Raw genomic sequence first — 20,636 nt, forward strand, 5'->3', positions numbered from 1 at the left:
GAATTCTCATTGACTCCTAATTCTTAATCTCGCCATTTTTAAGCACCTATTAGAGGGTTGCTAAGCATTGGAATCGACTTGATGGCAATGGGGATGAGTATGTCAGCCATCTGAGATCCCTTCTGGAGTAAAACCAAAAATAATAATAATAATTCCGATTTATGGCAATCTGACATGTGTCAGAATAGAACTGCATTCCACAGAATTTACAATGGCTGTAATCTTACAGTAGATTGGAAGGACATTTCCAGGCCTTTCTTCTGTGGTGCCACTGGGTGGATCCCAACCTCTAACCTTTCCATTAATAGCCAAGGTCAAACCATTTGAACCACCCATGGACTTAGGCAGGATAAAAATAAGCAAAATATATCTGCATGTGGTAGTCCCCTAACACTTTTGCCTACCATTTAAAATTGCTTTACAGTTGTTTGGGCACAAGTCTACTTCCCCAAAGGACTCCCCAGTTACTTCTGGGCAAGGACTCTCTCTTAATCATGATTGCAACTTCAGGGTCTAGAAAACCGCCCAGCTCTTAGTTACCACCACAGAGTATAGTTATATCCTGGCTTTTCCAAGTGCTATTTCATGTATTTTAATTATCATTCTAAAAAAAGGCAATTCATTAAACATCACAGTAAATACTTGTAAGACTTTTGAAGCACACAGCAGAAAAGTTACTTATCACATGTATTATAAGTTGGAGTTCCGAATATTTGATCATAAAACTCTAGACCTTCAATAAATAAATGCTGAATTAATGCATGAGGCTTAAAGAGACAAAACCATAAACAGGAGTCGGAGCATCGCCCAAAATTTACATGGGATACAAGTACATAATCTTAAGTATACCACTAACGCCCTTTTTCGTGTAGCTATCTACCAAAATACTTTACCACCTTCTCCAAATAGCTTTTAACAAAGGCAAAGTACATCGGCTTCAAATAAAGGTTAGGTGGTTGCCGAGAATACTCATTCACAGTTCGGAGAAAACAAAACCGACCTGTTAAAGATTTTATTTGTATTCCTGAATACTACAGTGTCATTTTTCAAATCTAAACTTACACTGTTTTGCTGTATGTTACTAAGTAGTCTGTTAGCTTGGCTGTTACTACATCAAGGAAAGTTGGCGCTTTTCCCTTCACGGGACTGATCCCACCCGCTTCTTCACAAACCTTCCATTCCCAAACTCAATTAAAACAATTCAAGAAGCCAGCTAATTTAATTCTGAGCTCAGTAGAGTTCTCCAGCGCAAACCATAGGAATTCAGTGCTAGAGGAAAAGATTATCTTAAAGACTGTGCATTAAAAGTTACCAGGTGATCGCGAACCGCTTACATTTCTGGAAAGGTACAGACTACACTCCAGTTTAGACAGCTGTGCACCTTACTGGTCTGGAAAGCGTGCTGGGAGTTGGGAGGAGCAACAGGCGAAGATTCATAGTTTGGGATGATGGGAGGCAGATAATTTATTAGGTTTGAGCCCCTAAGCCCTTTGGATTGTGGAGACTAGACAGGGGCCCGTCTAAGTTAGGCCCAAACTTTGGCAAGAGAAAGAAAAGTAACATTGCAAAAAGAGAGCAGGTAGTCAGTCAGTCTCCTGAGTCCTAGCGTTCATCGTGGGGCCGTTAACACAGCAGGAAAGTGGGCGTGGCGTGTTTTCTTCCTCTTCCCGCCTCCCCGGAGACCCGACCTCAATCCTTTCCCCTCATTTTCACCCCGGTAGGGTCCAATGGCTGCCCCCGCTGCGGAGCCGGGTGGGGAGTGTCGCCCCACCCTTCTCGCCTCTCCCGCTCTCGGGGTCCCGGCCGCCCCCATTCCCCCGCCCGGCCAGAGGCGGTGGCCGCGGCCGTCACGTGTCCCGGCAGCCGCCAAGTGAGGCCGCTTTTGCGACGCGGTGACAGCCAAATGGTGCGACAGGAGGAGCTGCAGCCGCGGCCGCAGCGCCCCGCACGGAGAGGCTCGAGGCGGCTCCTGGCGTCGCCCAGAGGGAGCGATTGAGCGTAGCCGAGTCCGACGCGGGCTGCGGCGGCAGACGGGCAGCGAGGGGGAGCCCGCTACGAGTGCCCTCGCTCCCCACTGCTCTCCGATGAACGGGGAGCAATAATCCGCGCCTCTCGCAGAGGCTGCGCCTCCATGAATTCCTAGTTGTTTTTTTTTTTATTATTTTCTTTCTCTCCCCGCTCCTCACCCTCCCCCCCACCCCCGCCCGGCTCCCGTCCCGCCTTCTCCCTTAGCCGGCGACGACCGCGTCCAGGTGCGGAGTCCAGAGCAGAACGCAATGGCGTCCAACCCCGAGCGGGGGGAGATTCTGCTTACGGAGCTGCAGGTAAGGGCCGCGGCCCGGGTGGGAGGCGCCGCCGGAGGAGAGAGGGAGAAGGTCTGGCGCGGAGTCGGGGGCTGAGGGAAGCTGTGCGGCCGCCGCGCCCCTGGCCCGCTAAGTGCGGAAACTCGGGGATGTCACTCGGGAGCCGCTTCCTTTGGGAGCCGAACCCGTTTCCCCTGCCGGAGCCCCGGCCTATCGCCGCTTTAATTTCATTCTACCTACCAGAGGGAACCCCATTTCTGCCGGGTGCCTGCAGCCCGAGTGTGCTCTCACCCCGTCCCCGAAGCGGCCAGCTCACCGCCCCCTCCCTCGATGTCAGAGTCGCCCGCGAACGCCCTGGCTGCCCCCTCGCTCCGCCTGGCCAGGCCGGGCCCCGCCTTTCCCCCCAGTGCAGAGCTCCTTAAACTCCTTTGAATGATTCCCGAGCTGTTTTCTCGTCCCTCCCCTTCCCCTCAGACTCCGCACAAAGAGCGCCCCCATAACTTCCAGCCCCCAGAACGTTTTCTAAAAACAAATCTCGCCAAAAGCTTGCTTCACTTCATCGACCCTCTTCAGGTGACTGTCTTTCTTCTAATTTAAGGACTTTTTTTTTTTTCTTTTTTAAACCAAGTGATATATGATCCCTTTCACGACTCCCTCTGCTCTGAGCCGGAAGCTCAGATGCTGATGCTTTTCAGACGTTCATTTTCCCTCCCGTTTGAACACCAGAGAAAGAGCTACAGAAGTTGTTTACAAATTAGAAAGCAGTCAACTGAGGGAAACATTAGGCACCACATGCCTGCACAAGATGAGAACAAAACAGGTCCCTGAATTAGTTACATCCACGTCGAGTAGCAATATTACTCTTTCCCGTTTCTAGCTAAATGTTTGATGTAGGCACGATTTTTGTTTTTAGATTTGTGTGTTGTACAAGGGCACCCAAGTCACCCTGGCGGGTTTATTTTTCGTGACTTTGGAGTGTCCCAGAGATACATCTGAATTAAGACGTCATGCTTTTTTTTTGTTTTTTTAATACTTATTTTGGTTTGTTCTAAGGTAGTCATCTTTTAGGTACTCCAAGATTGGAGATAGGAATTAACAGATAAGGGGAAAAAGAAATTAACATCCTTACTCATTTCTTTTGGTGGGCTGGGCTGTTAATTTTTTTTCGAAAGGACTGAATCTAGAAACTGAAGGGTTGATTCTTGATGATGTCTAAATTAAGAAGAAACTGCTTCTGAATTTCTTGATTTTAAATGTATTTTTTGATAGATTCGTACATAAGTTTGGTTTATTGTGCAGTCAGATGGAAGCTAGGAGGCATTGCTATAATTCTTGGTATTTACTCCACAAAAATAGAGAGTTCAAGGTACACAGATGCACTCTTGCAAATTTGAAACCCTTATGAAATGCAAAGCTGGATTTTATATCACGGAAAATGTTGCTATATAGTATTTTAATTGATATTAGTCTCTTATGAGTAGATATTACAGCATGCTATATTTGCTAAATGAAATTTATTTTTTGTTTTATTAATATACAAAAGCTTTTAAAATGAGGGTGGTTTAAGGCATATTGAAAATACTTTACATTGCCTAGTCTTGAAACATGAAAAATATATTTTTTGGTTCTGACTGAGAAAAAAAAAAAAAAACATTAAAATGACAGGAACATTTTTCATTTGAGTAGAGTAGCTTTAAAACTGTAAAGTATTTGGCATCCTTATTTATATTTTTAGAAAGTTGGCATGAAAGACTCATTTAGAAACTGGGATTGAAAATATGTTGAGTATTAAAGTATAACATTTAGGGTCTTTTAATAAGGTCAATTTTGGCAATAACAAGGAAGCAAATTGGAAAAATAAAATATTTAAACATGAAGATTTTAAAATGGGACCCAGGGAGGGGAACACCTCATCTAAAGTTAGACTTTTATGTAAACTTAATTATAACTTCCTCCTGAAAAATAATAGTTCTTATGTGTTACTTTATGCGTTGCATTTTTCTTGCTTTATGTGACTCCCAGTTCTAATAAAAGTTATTGTATTTGAGTTTATCATATTTATTAAAATCTTGAGAATATTATTTATATCAGATCCTTAATAAATGGTTATAAAATTCTTCACCAGGTATGCCTATCTGTTCATTTTATTATTTAGTTCATGGAACTAGTGTAGCATAACCAATAGTTATTAAACTTTTTTTAAGAATTATTTTAAAAGCTTCTAAATTGTTTGAATTCATTTAGATTGAAATGTGTAATAATACTTTTACTATACATATCTTAAGTATTTAAATAGGCTATGTGGTATGTTTTAAAATGTGTTTAATAGTTCAAAATGATTACTTTGTCATATCTTGTCTCAGGAATATACTTGTCTCAATCTCGAACTTACATATTACAACCAAATTTTAATGCAATTGATACTTACGTAGAAACATTGTATATGCAAAATGTTTTATTTTTCAAATTTTGTTTTAAGAACCATACTGCAGAATTTGAAATATTTTACTGCTGAGATGGAATTGGCTTATTAATAACCTTTAATTGTAGAAAGACAAAACTAAGAAAATCTGAAACTGCAGTACTTTGCCTTGTTAGTTACTGTAATTTTCTAATAATGTTTCTAAACTAAGGAAATCTGAAACTGCAGTACTTTGCCTTGTTAGTTACTATAATTTTCTAATAATGTTTCTAATACATGCTAGTAATTTAGGAAACTTATCCAACAAGAAAACACTAATAAAGTGCATACAAACATTGATTAGAGGTTTCAGAGTTTAAGGAAGAATATTTACCATGGTAAACATAGATCGTTTAAAAATAAAAACTCAATTGGCAATTTCTAGTCATTATCTCATAGCTAATCTGTAATATTCTCTTTATTGTTTATATGAAGTGTAGTAGAAAACTTAGTGAGATGCCTTTACGAGGCCAAAGAAACTAAAGTTTATTTCCAAGGAAACTGAATTAATGAAAACTATAAAAGATCTCAAAATGAAAATGTAAGCTAAAATAGTAATTTTGTAGAATGCTGAACCAAATACTGAGAAGCATACTGATAAGGTTATGATGTTGAATATTGGAAATTCATCATCTTCATCAAAATGCCTAATAAGGTGTTAGACTGGAAATCTTTAAATTTCATTCCCAGTAGAATTTACTTAGGCAGAGGTGAGTTGCTCAAATGGAAGATGTGAAGTAGTTGGCCTTGAATTATAGGGATTAATTTCAACAAACATTTATTGAGTATCTACAACAGCTATACTGGAGAATAGAAAGATGACATCATGTGGTTTTCACTTTCAGGTAACTAGAAGAGAGTACAAATAACATTTGTTGATTAATTGCTACATATCAGACACTGTACCAAGTACTTATATACCTTATTGATCTTCACAACAATCCAATTAGGTGGATGTTATTAATTCCATTTGACAGATCAGGAAACTTAAGTTCAGAATGTTAAAGAAATTGCTTATGGTCACACTGTAAGTCTGAGTTTGAACCCAGGTCTGTATATTCTTCACAATTCTTTTAAACTGCCACAGTTCTGTGGACTCATAAATGTTTTCCATTTCAATGTTATAATTGTGTAAACTTTATAAAAAGTGACTAAAAATATAATTAAACAGAGTTGATGGTAATACAAACTTTGTATTATTTGTTAGATCTCTCTGTAACAGAAAAAAAGATTTCCACATTTTATTTGGTAGTCTATAATATAGTAGTGCTTTATTACTGGGAATAAGGTATATAGTTTTCTACAAAGAATAACAGTACAAATAACTTTCTTGCAGACTTTCTTTATTTGACAGTTACTGTTTCTAGTGAAGGGTGTCATGTTTGCCAAGAACTTGTCAAAAGATTTAGCATTTTTCTGTAAGATGACCTTTGATTTAAAATTTTATGGTCATGTCCAACCTAGCAATGTGTTTGGCACTTAGTAGTTGCTCAGTGCATTGATAAGAAGACTCCATTTGTTACCTAGGATGAGTGATTTCTATTGACTGTTTTAAGAGAAGTTTATTATAATCATTGACATAAAAATGACTTATTTTTCTTTAATTGACGTTTTTAATTCCTTCTCCCTAAATATTCCCTGGAAAAGCACGGAAGAGATTTCTGTAGTGGTTATGTTACACCTCTTATATATTTTACTCATTTTGATGGGAAATTAGGAGGTAATGTCTAACTTTTTGGTGATACTAGAAAGAAGATCTCAGTGAAAGAACTAGAGCTGGGAGGTGTCTTAGTTTGCTGCTATAACAGAAATACCACAGGTGGATGGCTTTAACAAACAAATTTATTCTCTCACAGTTTATGAGGCTAGAAGTCTGAATTCAGAGCGCCAGCTCCAGGGGAAGGCTTTCTTTCTCTGTTGGCTCTGGGGGAAGGTCCTTGTCATCAATCTTCCCCTGAGCTAGGAGCTTCTCAGTGCAGGGACCCTGGGTCCAAAAGACACACTCCATTCCTGGCTTTTCTTTCTTGGCGGTAATGAGGGCCCTCTGTCCTCTCTGATTGCTTCTCTTTTATTTCTCAAAAGAAGTTGACTGAGGTTACAACCTAATCCAGTAGATGGTGTCTTGCCTCATTAACATCATAGATGGTAGAATTTACAACACATAGGATAATTACACCAGATCACAAAATGGAGGACAGCAACACAATACTGGAAATCATAGACTAGCCAAGTTGACATACATTTTGGGGGGACACAATTCAATCCATAACAGGAGGATTAAGATTTTGATGATGGGTGGGTTGGGGGGAATATAAAAAGGTAGGCATGGTGAGTAAGAGATTTTATTACAGTTTTTTTTTCTCCAGATTATAAATGTAATACACATTCATTATAGAAAATTGGGAAAATGCAGAAAAGCACAAAAGAAAAGCTGATTATAGTTAATAAAATCTTGAGAATATTATTTATATCAGCTTTTCAGATAAATTGTGATAAGATTTGCTTCACCAAGTATGCCCATCTATTCAGACATTTGATTATTTCATTTCTTCTTCAAATAAGAGCATATCCTTGAGTGTAGCAATGTATAGAGCATCACTCAAAAATAACTGACAGACCTGCCCAACTTATGGGATACTTGGTGTTTGAGTCCATTTCATCTTTTCCTTCTTTTTATCCCATTTTATTTATTAGAATTTTGAAGAAAAATGAGGTTCAGAGAGATTTAAGGTAGAAATAGCTATAGAATAAAATTTCTTTGTCACTGGTTCTAGATGAGTAGAGCTAACTAGCTTTATTGACTTTTTTTTAATCTCAAAATATTTTGATTTTGAGACAGTGCTTTAAGAGACAGTTAAAAAAAAGTAAAGAGGACAACATGGGTTTAGTAATAGGTACATAGCAACAACTCCTGAACAATATATTGATAGAGTGTGGTTATTCAGCATAGATTTGGTGATTGCTGCTCTTACAGAATACTGAAATGATTATAATTTGTGGGACATAAATGTACTTTATTGAGTAGAGCCACATCATTAAATTATTTTCCAACTATTTATTGACTACCTAGGTCAAAGTCTCTGTGAAAAAACTAGTGTTACAAAGTGATGGTTCTAAAGTGAATCATGTTTTGCTATTATCTCTTATTAGTATAGCAGATGTGTAGTTGTCTCCTAAAACTCCCACCTCTCACATGTGGTCAGTGTTGAAATAGGGGGAGGTAGGAGCAGCTCCTAGGCATTGTCTGTTCACTCCAGGGTTTAGCATCTGATTCCTTGGATTTTCTTTTTGCTCCTCAACCTTGACGAAGGTAAATTTTCATGCCATTCATCTATGTCTACTTTTAAACAGATGCAAAGAGTAGAGTAGTAGTTTGGGACGATAACTATAACTTAAAGTGTTACTTCCATAAGCATTTATGATACTTGATTAGAACAGTTAATTCTGCATCATTTGCTAGTAAAATGTGCTGTACTGAACAGTTGTCAAATTTGTATTCTGTTATTTCAGAAACCGATGACTAGAGTATGACAGAACCACATGACATTTAATATGATTAAGTTTTAATGTACAGCAGAGTTAAAATTGACAGCAAAGTTGAAAGCTAGTTAAAAGCTTTAAAATTTTGAATGAGAAAAACATACTAATGAGAAATACCTTACAAAAGCAGAAATAGCATTTTATCTTGATATATATCTAGATTTTCTTAATTTTAATTAAAAAAATTGAAACTAGCCCTATTATCACATTTATATTTTACAATCTAGTAAAATTTAAATTTGTTTAACATTATGCCCTTAAATACTGTCTATAAAAAGTGAAGAACAAGAAGCCCTGGAAGTAGCATACTTCATAATAATAAATACCTTAGATTAGAAGCTAAATGATGATTTATTGTATTATAAAGATGTATTATTCTTAGTTTGAAGATTATTCTATTCCCAGTACAGGATTGTGTGAGTCAGTTATTTGTGTAGCTTGTCAACAAAGTGCTAGTGTTGATCAGATTTAATATTAGATCTAAAACAGGTATTACTTCTCTCTTGCACAGTTTGCTGGTTTTTACAAACCTGAAATCCTAAATGTAGTTTTTGTCATCACTAAGCTATCATTTGATGAAAACATTTCTTGGTTTTTAACTGTAATTTAGATGAAACTAGTTTTTCATTAAACAGTACACATACTGTTTCATGACATCAGTTAACAACCCCACGACATGTCAACACTCTCCCTTCTCACCCTTGGGTTCCCGATTAATAGCTTTCCTGTCCCCTCCTGCCTTCTAGTCCTTGCCCAGGGGTTGGTGTGCCCCTTTAGTCTTGTGTTTTTTTTTTAGTTTTTATTGTGCTTTAAGTGAAAGATTACCAATCAAGTCAGTCTCTTGTACAAAAATTTATATACCTTGCTATATATGCCTAATTGCTCTCCCCCAGTCGACAGCCCGCTCCTTCCCCCCACTCTCTCTTTTCATGTCCATTCCGTCAGCTTCTGACCCCCTCTGCCCTCATCTCCCCTCCAGATAGATGCCAACGTTGTCTCAAGTGTCTACTTGATCAAAGAAGCTCATTCTCCACCAGCATCTTTTTCTGTCCCATTGTGCAGTCTAATCCCTGTCTGAAGAGTTGCCTTTGGGAGTACTTCCTGTTGTGGACTAACAGAAGGTCTGGGGGCCATGACCACCAGGGTAATTGTGGTCTCAGTCAGACCATTAAGTCTGGTCTTCTTATGAGAATTTGGGGTCTGCATCCTCCTGCTGTCCTGCTCTTGCAGGGTTCTCTGTTTTATTCCCTGTCAGGGCAGTCATCAGTTGTAGCCAGGCACCATCGAGTTCTTCTGGTCTCAGGCTGATGTAGTCTCTGCTTCATGTGCCCCTTTCTGTCTCTTGGGCTCATAATTACCTTGTGTCCTTGGTGTTCCTCATTCTCCTTTGGTCAGGTGGGTTGAGAACAATTGATGCATCTTAGATGGCCACTTGGTAGCGTTTAAAACCCCGGGCGCCACTCTCCAAAGTGGGATGCAGAATGTTTTCTTAATAGATTTTGTTATGCCAGTTGATTTAGATGTCCCCTGAAACCATGGTCCCCAAACCCCGGACCCTGTTACGCTGGTCTTAGAAGTATTCAGTATATTCAGGAAACTTCTTTACTTTTATTTAAGTCCAGTTGTGCTGACCTCTCCTGTATTGTGGATTGTCTTTCCCGTCACCTAAAGTAGTTCATATCTACTGTCTAATTAGTGAATACCCCTTTCTCTCCCTCCATCCCTCTCCCCTCTTGTAACCATCAAAGAATATTTTCTTCTCTGTTTAAACCCGTTCTCAAGTTCTTATAATAGTGGTCTTATACAATATTTGTCCTTTTGCAACTGACTAACTTCACTCAGTATAATGCCTTCCAGGTTCCTCCATGTTATAAAATGTTTCGCAGATTCATCACTGTTCTTTATCGATGTGTAGTATTCTATTGTGTGAATACACCATAATTCATTTATCCATTCATCCATTGATAGGCACCTTGGTTGCTTCCATCTTTTTACTATTGTAAACAGTACTGCAGTGAACATGGGTGTGCGTATATCTGTTTGTGTAAAGGCTCTTATTTCTCTAGGGTATATTCCAAGGAGTGGGATTGCTGAATCCTGTGGTAGTGGTTCTATTTCTAGCTTTTTAAGGATGTGCCAAATCGATTTCCAAAGTGGTTGTACCATTTTACATTCCCACCAGCGGTATATAAGTGTTCCATTCTCTCCACAACCTCTTCAACATTTATTATTTTGTGTTTTTGGATTAATGCCAGCCTCGTTGGGGTGAGATGGAATCTCATTGTAGTTTTGATTTGCATGTCTGTAATGGCTAATGATTGTAAGCATTTCCTCATGTACCTGTTAGCTACCTGCATGTCTTCTTTAGTGAAATCTCTCTTCATATATTTTACACATTTTTAAATTGGGTTGTCTTTTTGTAGTTGAGTTTTTCCGGTATCACGTAGATTTTAGAGATCAGTCACTGATCCGAATGTCATAGCTAAAAACTTTTTCCCAGTCTGCAGGTCGCCTTTTTACTCTTTTCGTGAAGTCTTTGCATGAGCATAGGTGTTGGATTTTTAGAAGCTCCCAGTTATCTAGTTCTGCATTGTTAGTAAAGTTTTATATACTGTTTATGCCATGTATTAGGGCTACATCCCTAATACATCTTATAGGGCTAATATCCCTATTTTTTCTTCCATGATCTTTATCGTTTTAGATTTTATATTTAGGTCTTTGATCCATTTTGAGTTCGTTTTTCTGCATGGTGTTAGGTATGGGTTTTGTTTCATTTTTTTGCGGATGGCTATCAAGTTATGCCAGCACCATTTGTTAAAAAGACTGTCTTTTCCTCATTTAACTGGTTTGGAGCCTTTGTCAAATATCAGCTGCTCATATATGGATGGATTTATGTCTGGATTCTGAATTCTGTTCCATTGTTCTATGTATCTGTTGTTGTACCAGTACCAGGCTGTTTTGACTACCGTGGCGGTAAAATAGGTTCTAAAATCAGGTAGAGCGAGGCCTCCCACTTTGTTCTTTTTTTCAGTAATGCTTTACTTATCCGGGAGACCCTGGTGGCGTAGTGGATAAGTGCTATGACTGCTAACCAAGAGGTTGGCAGTTCGAATCCGCCAAGTGCTTCTTGGAAACTCTATGGGGCAGTTCTACTCTGTCCTATAGGGTTGCTATGATTCAGAATCGAATTGATGCCAGTTGGTTTGGTTTTGCTTATCCGGGGCCTCTTTCACTTCCATATGAAGTTGGTGGTTTGTTTCTCCATCTCATTAAAGAATGTCATTGGAATTTGGATTGCAATTGCATTAAATCTGTAGATTGCTTTTGGTAGAATAGACATTTTTAAAATGTTAAGTCTTCCTATCCATGAGTAAGGTATGTCTTTCCATTTATGTAGGCCCTCTTTTGATTTCTTGCGGAAGTGTTTTGTAGTGTTCTTTGCCTAAGTCTTTTACATCTCTGGTAAGATTTATTCCTAAGTATTTTATTTTCTTGGGGGCTACTGTAAATGGTATTGATTTGGTGATTTCCTCTTCGATGTTCTTTTTGTTGGTATAGAGGAATCCAGCTGATTTTTGTATGTTTGTCTTGTATCCTGATACTCTGCTGAACTCTTCTATTAGTTTCAGTAGTTCTCTTGAGGGTTCCTTAGCGTTTTCTGTGGATAAGATCATGTCATCTGCAAACAGAGATACTTTTACTTCTTCCTTGCCGATCTGGATGCCCTTTATTTCTTTATCTCACCTAATTGCTCTGGCTAGGACCTGCAGCACAATGTTGAGTAAGAGTGGAGATAAAAAGGGTATCCTTTTCTGGTTCCCGATCTCAAGGGGAATGCTTTCAGACTCTCTCCGTTTAGGATGGTGTTGGCTATTGGCGTTGTATAAATGCCCTTTATTATGTTGAGGAATTTTCCTTCTGTTCCTATTTTGCTGAGAGTTTTTTTCGTGAATGGGTGTTGAACTTTGTCAAATGCCTTTTCTGCATCAATTGATAAAATCATGTGATTCTTGTCTTTTATTTTATTTATATGATGGATTACATTAATTTTTTTCCTAATGTTGAACCATCCCTGCATACCTGGTATGAATCCCACTTGGTCATGGTGAATTATTTTTTTGATATGTTGTTGAATTCAATTGGCTAGAATTTTGTTGAGGATTTTTTGCATCTATGTTCATGAGGGATATAGGTCTATAATTTTCTTTTTTTGTGGTGTCTTTACCTGGTTTTGGTATCAGGGATATGGTGGCTTCACAGAATGAGTTAGGGAGTATACCGTCCTTTTCTATGCTCTGAAATACCTATAGTGGTGTTAACTCTTCTCTGAGAGTTTGGTGAAACTCTGCAGTGAAGCCATGTGGGCCAGGGCTTTTTTGGGGGGTGGGTGGGGGTGTTTTTTTTTATTACCTTTTCAATCTCTTTTATTATGGGTCTGTTTAGTTGTTCTATCTCTGTTTGTGTTAGTTTAGGTAGTGTGTTTCTAGGAATTCATCCATTTCTAGGTTTTCAAATTTGTTAGAATACAGTTTTTCATAGTAATCTGATATGATTCTTTTAATTTCAGTTGGGTCTGTTGTAATATCACCCATCTCATTTCTTATTCATGTTATTTGCTTCCTCCCCTGTTTTTCTTTTGTCAGTTTGGCCAATGGCTTATTCATTTTGTTAATTTTTTCAAAAAACCAGCTTTTGGCCTTGTTAATTCTTTCAGTTGTTTTTCTGTTCTCTATTTCATTTAATTCTGCTCTAATTTTTATTATTTGCTTTTTTCTGGTGCCTGAGGATTTCTTTTGTTGCTCTCTTTCTGTTTGTTCAAGTTGTAGGGATAATTCTTTGATTTAGCCCTTTCTAATTTTTTTATTTTTGTATGTGTGCATTTATTGATATAAATTGACCTCTGAGCACTGCTTTTGGTGTGTCCCAAAGGTTCTGATAGGAAGTGTTTTCATTCTCATTGGATTCTGTGAATTTCTTTATTCCATCCTTCATGTCTTGTATAACCCAGTCATTTGTGAGCAGGGTATTGTTTAGTTTCCAAGTGTTTGATTTCTTTTCCCTGGTTTTTATTACTGATTTCTACTTTTATGGCCTTATGGTTAGTGAAGATGCTTTGCAATATGTCGACGTTTTGGATTCTGCTTAGGCTTGCTTTATGACCTAATATGTGGTCTATTCTAGAGAATGTTTCATGCACTAGAAAAGAAAGTATACTTGCCTGCTCTTGGGTAGAGTGTTCTGTATATGTCTATGAGTTCAAGTTTGTTGACTGTGGCATCTAGATCTTCCTAGTCTTTATTGAGCTTCTTTCTCGATGTCCTGTCCTTCACCGAACGTGGTGTGTAACAGTCTCCTACTATTATTGTGGATCTTTCTATCTCACTTTTCAATGCTGTTAGGTTTCGTTTTATGTATCTTGCAGCCCTGTCTTTGGGTGCATAAATATTTAATATGGTTGTAACATCCCTTTAATCATTATATAGTGTCCTTCCTTATCCTTTGTGGTGGATTTAACTTTAAAGTCTATTTTGTCAGAAATTAATATTGCCACTCCTGCTCTTTTTTGATTGATTGATATAGTTTTTTCCATCCTTTGAGTTTTTTTAGTTTGTTTTGTGTCTCTAAGGTGTGTCTCTTGTAGGCAGCATATAGACAGATTATGTTTTTTACCCATTTTGCCACTCTCAATCTCTTTATTGGTACATTTAGTCCATTTACATTGAGCATAATTATGGATAGGTATGAATTTAGTGCTATCATTTTGATGTCTTTTTTGTGTGTGTTGTTGACAGCTTCTTCTTCCCCCTTAATTTTTTGTGCTGAGTATTTTATCTTTATACGTTGTCTTTTTCCTTATATTTGTTGTTGTTGATTTTGTTTCTGCTGACTCTGTTTTTTTCTTGTATTTTATTTGGATGAGTAGGATAGTTTGTCTCCTTTGTGGTTACCTTATTATTTACCCCTATTTTTCTAAATTTTAAGCTAACTTTTTTTCTTTGTATCACCTTGTCTTCCTCTCCATATGAAAGATCTATGACTGCATTTCTTAGTCCCTCTTTGTTGTTTTAATGTTGTTTTCTTTTACATGATGATGTTGCTCTTCCATATTTTGAACTTTTTTTATTTTCATTTGTTTTTGTGATTTTCCTGTCTGGGTTGACTTCTGGTTGCTCTGTCCAATGTTCTAGTCTTGGGTTGATAGCTGAGATGATTGATTTTCTAACCTAAGAATTCCCTGTATTATTTGTTGTAGTTTTGTTTTGTTTTTATGAATTCCCCAAACTTCTGTTTATCTGGAAGTGACCTAATTTCACCTTCATATTTGAGAGAGAGTTTTGTGGGATATATGATTCTTGGCTGGCGTGTTTTTTTCCATCAGTGCTTTATATAAGATATCCCATTGCCTTCTTGCCGGCATGGCTTCTGCCGAGTAATCCAAGTTTATTCTTATTGACTCTCCTTTGTAGGTGACTTTTCATTTATACCTAGCGGCTCTTAAAATTTTCTGTCTTTGGTTTTGGCAAGTTTGATCATAACATGTCTTGGTGACTTTCTTTTAAAATATACCTTATGTGGAGTTTGATGAGCATCTTGGATAGATACCTTCTCATCTTTCATGCTATCAGGGACGTTTTCTGCCAACAAATCTTCAGCATTTCTCTCTGTATTTTCTGTTATCTCTCTCTGTTCTGGTACTCCAGTCACTCGTACGTTATCTCTCTTGATAGAGTCCCACATGATTCTTAAGGTGTCTTCATTTTTTCGAATTCTTTAACTGATTTTTCTTCAAATATATTGGTGCCAAGTGCTTTATCTTCAAGTTCAGAAATTCTGCCTTTCACTTGCTCAGTTCTGCTCCTCTGACCTTCTACTGAGTTGTCTAATTCTGTAATTTTGTTGTTAATCTTCTGAGTTTCTGATTGCTGTCTGTCTATGGATTTTTCCAGGTTATTAAATTTTTCATTATATTCCTGAATAACCTTTTTAATTTCTTCAACTCTTTTATCTGTGTGTTCCTTGGCTTATTCTGCGTATTGCTTGATGTCCTTCCTGATGTCTTGAAAGGTTCTATATATGAATCTTTTGTATTCTGCATCCAGTAATTCCAGGAAGGCACTTTCACCTAGAAGATCCGTTGATTCTTTTTTTTTTTTTTTCCAAGAACTTGTTCAGGCAGTCATGGTCTGTTTCTTTATGTGACTTGATATTGACTGTTGTCTTCGAGCCATCTATAAGTTGTTGTATTATTCTATTTCATGTTTGCCTACTGTGTCATAGATTCTTGCTTTGTTTTGTTTTGGTATGCCCAAATGGGTTGCTTGAGTGAGTTAGCTTGATTATTTTCACCTTGGAGGTCTGACGTCTTGTCCCGAGATGGCTAGAGCTGTTGTCAGGTATATTAGTCTAGGAGTCCATTCACTTTTCTTGTATGAATTCAGCTCAGTTGTCCAAGTAGCTGATCATCAAGTGTGTGGTACTGGCCATGTCCTACCATCTTAGAGGGGCAGGGGTGATTGGTGTAGGTACCTGTATCTGGTTGCAGCAGGGGGTCACACTCTGAGCAAAGCAGGGGGCTGAGAATCGTCCTCCATATGTCTCTGAGGAAAGCATGTCCTTCTCTAGAGCATACAGGTGGGTGGGTTTTGCAGATGGACCATGGGCACCCAGTGATTTGGTTGTAAGGACTGGGAGATACGAGTTATTCTTGGATCCCTGTTGTGGGTGGCTTGGTGACCTGAGTGGAGCCACCAGTCCTTAGGCCCCTGATGTGGGTAGGTGAGGACCCTGTTTAATAGGCAGAGCGGCATCAAACATCCGCCTCTCCACTACGTAGCTGAAACAGTTGTAGTCTGCCAACAGGGGCCTGTTCTCCTGAAATGTGCTCACACAGGTCCATGCATGAGGGAAGGGTATTCAAAGCCCATAGACCATTTATGCCTGGACAGGAGGCGCTTCTGTCCTGAGTTCCCCCTGTTAGTGGAGCTGGCAAATGATCTTTTCCTCCAATTGAGAATTTATTCCTTCTCTAAGGCCAGGAGGATGGCTCTAGGTGCTGAACAGGGCCCATCTCAGGCCCAGGGAAATAACAGCCGCTAATGCCGGCTTGGGGGCAGGGGGTGCAGTAATATATACGCAAGTACTCAGCTTTTGCCAAAAGTGCCATTATTCTCTGGTTCCAGAGGTGTGAGTAGGCTGTGTGGCTGGCTGCTTCTCCATGATGAAACTGCAGCCGAACGCTAGTAGGAGCCCGCCGCTGCTACTCCCGGGAATGGTGCCTGAGGGCTTCTGGCAATTGAGGTCCGGTAACTCTCAGCTTTTGAACATTCTCTTCCTCCCCCTGCTGCTCCATTCTTTTTCTAAGTTTGCCTTTGATGTTCAGGGCTCCTAGCTTATCATAAATATACTCATTTCACTTGTTTTTTCCGGTCTTTGTTGTAAGAGGGCTCGCCTCTGTCTATTCTGCCATCTTGGCTCCGCCTCTTTAGCCTTGTTTTATGGTCCTGTCCAATCTTTGGCTGAAGGGTGCACCTCAGGAGTGACTTCATTACTGAGCTAAAAGGGTGTCCAGCATCCGTGCTCTCAGAGTTTCTCCAGGTCTGTCAGGCCAGCAAGCCTGGTCTTTTTGAGTTAGAATTATGTCCTTCATTTTTCTCCAGCTCTGCCTGGGACTATCTGTTGTGATCCCTATCAGAACACTTAGTGCTGGTAGCCGGCACCATCTAGTTTTACTGGACTCAGTCTGGTGGAGGCCGTGGTAGATGTGGTTCATTAGTCCTTTGGACTAATCTTTCCCTTGTATCTGTAGTTTTCTGCATTCTTCCTTGTTCCTAAAGGGTTGAGACCAGTGGAGCATCCTAGATGGCCACTCACAGGCTTTTAAGACCCCAGATGCTACTCACCAAACTAGAATGTAGAACACTGATGAAAACAATTCTTAATTTTAATGAAGTCAAGTTTGTTGGTCTTTTCTGTTATCACAATTGCTTTTTGTACCTTGTGTAAGAATTCTTTCCTACCCTGAGTCTAAAAGATATTTTCTGCTAACAGTTTTGAAGTTTTATTTTTTATATTTAAGTCCTCAATCCATCTGAAGTTAAATTTTTGAAATAGAGTAAAAGTCTGACTTATCATTTTTTAATATATAAAATATTATTTTGAAATGTATATCAAATATTTTTATAATATAAATTCGGTATTGCAACATTTTTTTAGCTTTTAGGAGAGAAACATTTCTGAAGACCCTTGCTTGAATAATTTTGACAAGGTATAAGTTAAGTTTACATCATCTGGGTTATATAATGAACTGTGAATTTATGCTTACCTAGATCATTTTTTTTTTTAGATCATTAGTCCCTGGTGGCGCAGTGGTTAGTAGCTCTCTTACTAACCAAAAGGTCAGCAGTTTGAATCCACCAGCCACTCCTTGCAAACCCTATAGGGCAGTTCTACTCTGTTCTCTGGAGTCGCTATGAGTTGGAATTGGCTGAAAGGCTACGGAGTTCATTTAATTTTAGATCATTGGTTGATTTTCCCCTTAGAGTAGCAGTTTGTGGTTCTTCTGTTTTCTTTCATCCCTTGAATCCTTGGATCAATAAGAGATGATTCTTGGTTTACCTCTTGGCTCCCTGTCATATGCCCAATAGTCGTTGAGTCAAACCTGTGTTTTCCCTAAATCCAACCTACCCTTGCTCCTTTGTTCTCAGCAAATTACTCACCTAGTTACTTTCTATAAGTGAGTACGTGGTATTCGACAATGTGAGTTTCCTCAGCTTTTCTTTTTATTTTATGCTTACTTGGAGTTTAGTCATTCTTTTTTCTCTTTTTACCAGTGTTGAAGGAAAAGTTGTTCCACCTTACTAAGGCTATACTTTCCTGGACTTCTCCTTTCTTTGGAATATCATGCATCCTTTGCAGAATGAGGCTTTCCTTCTCCCTACTGCTTCTCGTTTACCTAAAGATACATTCACAACTTTCCTATTTTTACTGTATTCTTTCTTTAATATTGATGTCTCCTGAGATTTTTCTGTGCATCATCACACTTGTTTAAAGAAATTTCTTAGTCGCCTTTATTTTTACCATGTATTTCTTATTTAAATCTGTCTTCTACCTCAATTATTCTGTTAAAATTATTTTCTTAAAAGCATCAGCAACCTTCTTCCCATCTTCAGAGGCAATTGATAGTTCTTCATTTTCCTGAAACTCCCTTTTTTAAGCTTTGTGAACAATGTGCACAATATTGGTTACTTTCATTATACCTGCTATTTGCCACTACTCGTTTCTTTTGCTAACTCCTTTCCTAGTTAACTGTTCCATCTGTTTCCTAGCCTTTTTCTCCTCTAATTTATCCTTCAAGTTAACCCCTAGAATTAATCATTTTTTTTAATCAGGGTTGCAGGGAGTAGAAACCCTTTCAGATTAACTTGAGCAAAAGTTACATTTTATTAGAAAGCTGCAGGGACATCTTATTTAACTAAGAGTACTGAACAGGTAACTGGAGGCTTGCTTTCTCTCTAGGGCTACATGTTCACTCATCTCTTCATCTTTAAGCATGCTTAAAGCTGCTTTGTGTTTCCTCTGTATGCTCTTCTCTTTGTTCTCCTGACATATGGCCCCCAATGGTACTCATAACTTCTTGGTTTACATCAACCCTACGCGTCCTATACCCATGCTAACTGACTGACTTGTTCTGTGCCACATTTCTAAATACTTGGATGAGAAAATCGGATTGGCCCCACTCGTTCAGTCAACTGTGGCAGTGGAGAGATGGGGTTCTTCCATACTAACATGGCTTCAAGGGCCCTCCTATGAGATAGGGATAGGGACTGTTCTCTGAGAAGCACTTGAGAAAGCACTTTTCCTGCTTAAACCTGTTTAGTGACTTCCCATTGATTATAAAGTAAAAGGTATTAACCTTCCATCATCTGGCCCCTATCAGTCTTTATAGATTTTTCTTACTGTCTGGCATATTAAACTATTTCTTTGAACCGCAATGCTTTTTTAAATTTTTATTGTACTTTAGATGAAGGTTTACACGGCAAACTAGTTTCTCATTGAACAGTTAGTATACGTATTGTTTTATGACATTGGTTAACAACCACATAGCACGTCAACACTCTTCCCTTCTCAACCCTAGGTGCCTCGTTACCAGCTTTCCTGTCACCTCCTGCCGTCTAGTCCTTACCTCAGGCCTGGTGTGCCTCTTTAGTCTTGTTTTGTTTTATGGGCCTGTCCAATCTTTGGCTGAAGGGTGAACCCCAGTAGTGGCCTCTTTACTGAGCTGAAACGGTGTCCAGGGGCCATACTCGCACGGTTTCTCCAGTCTCTGTTAGACCAGCAAGTCTGGACTTTGTTTTTGAGTTAGAATTTCTTTCTACATTTTTCTCCAGCTCTGTCTGGGACCCTCTATTCTGATCCCTGTCAGAGCAGTCAGTGGTGGTAGCCGGGTACTGTCAAGTCTGGTGGAGGCCATGGTAGATGTGGTCCGTAGTCCTTTGGACTAATCTTTCCCTTGTATATTTAGTTTTCTTCATTCTTCTTTGCTTCCGAAAGGGTGAGACCAGTGGAGTATCCTAGATGGCCGCTTACAGGCATTTAAGACCCCAGACGTTACTCATCGCAATAGAATGTAGAACATGTTCTTTATAAACTGTTAGGCCAGTTTAGCTAGATGTTCCCTGAGACCACGGTTCCCACATCCTTCAGCCCAGCAATTCGGTCTCTCAGGGAGTTGAGATGCATCCATGGAGCTTCCATGACCTTCCCTTGCACAAGTTGTACTGGCTTCCCCAGTATTGTGTAGTGTCTTACCCTTAACCAAAGTTACCACTTACCTATTGTCTATTTAGTGTTTTCCCATTCCCACCCCTCCCCTCCCTCATAACCATCAAATATTATTTCTCTTTGAATGTATACCTTTTCATGAATTTTTACAGTAGTGGTCTCGTATAATATTTGCCCTTTTATGATTGACTTACTTTACTCAGCATAATGCCCTCCAGACTGATCTATGTTATGAGATGCTTTGCAGATTCGTTTTCTTTTTTATAATTTTTATTGTGCTTTAAGTGAAAGTTTACAAATCAAGTTGGTGTCTCACACAAAAACTTACATACATCTTGCTACACACTCCCAATTACTCTCGCCCTAATGAGACAGCCCACTCCTTCCTTCCCTCCACTCTCTTTTATGTGTTTCGGCAGCTTCTAACCCCCTCTACCTTCTCATCTCCCCTCCAGGCAGGAGATGTTATCGTTTTTCTTTATCATTACGTAATACTTCCATTGTGTGCATGATGCTATTTTTTTTTTAAATACCTCTGTATCTTTGCATAA

At 38.9% G+C, this 20,636-nt stretch overlaps 1 protein-coding gene across 2 annotated transcripts in view; it reads left to right on the plus strand.

The window, feature by feature from the left end:
- Positions 1-2,193: 2,193 nt before the first annotated feature.
- The window catches only part of PKN2 (protein kinase N2), a 194,808-nt gene continuing 176,365 nt past the window's right edge, over positions 2,194-20,636 (plus strand). For both annotated transcript variants that reach the window (XM_049879693.1, XM_049879694.1), the window contains exon 1: positions 2,194-2,324. In XM_049879693.1, coding sequence (XP_049735650.1) covers positions 2,277-2,324 — 48 coding nt within the window. In that variant the 5' untranslated portion in view covers positions 2,194-2,276. The remainder of the gene's footprint in view (positions 2,325-20,636) is intronic.

This window comes from Elephas maximus, chromosome 3 (assembly GCF_024166365.1).
Source record: "Elephas maximus indicus isolate mEleMax1 chromosome 3, mEleMax1 primary haplotype, whole genome shotgun sequence".
NCBI classification, from domain to species: domain Eukaryota; kingdom Metazoa; phylum Chordata; class Mammalia; order Proboscidea; family Elephantidae; genus Elephas; species Elephas maximus.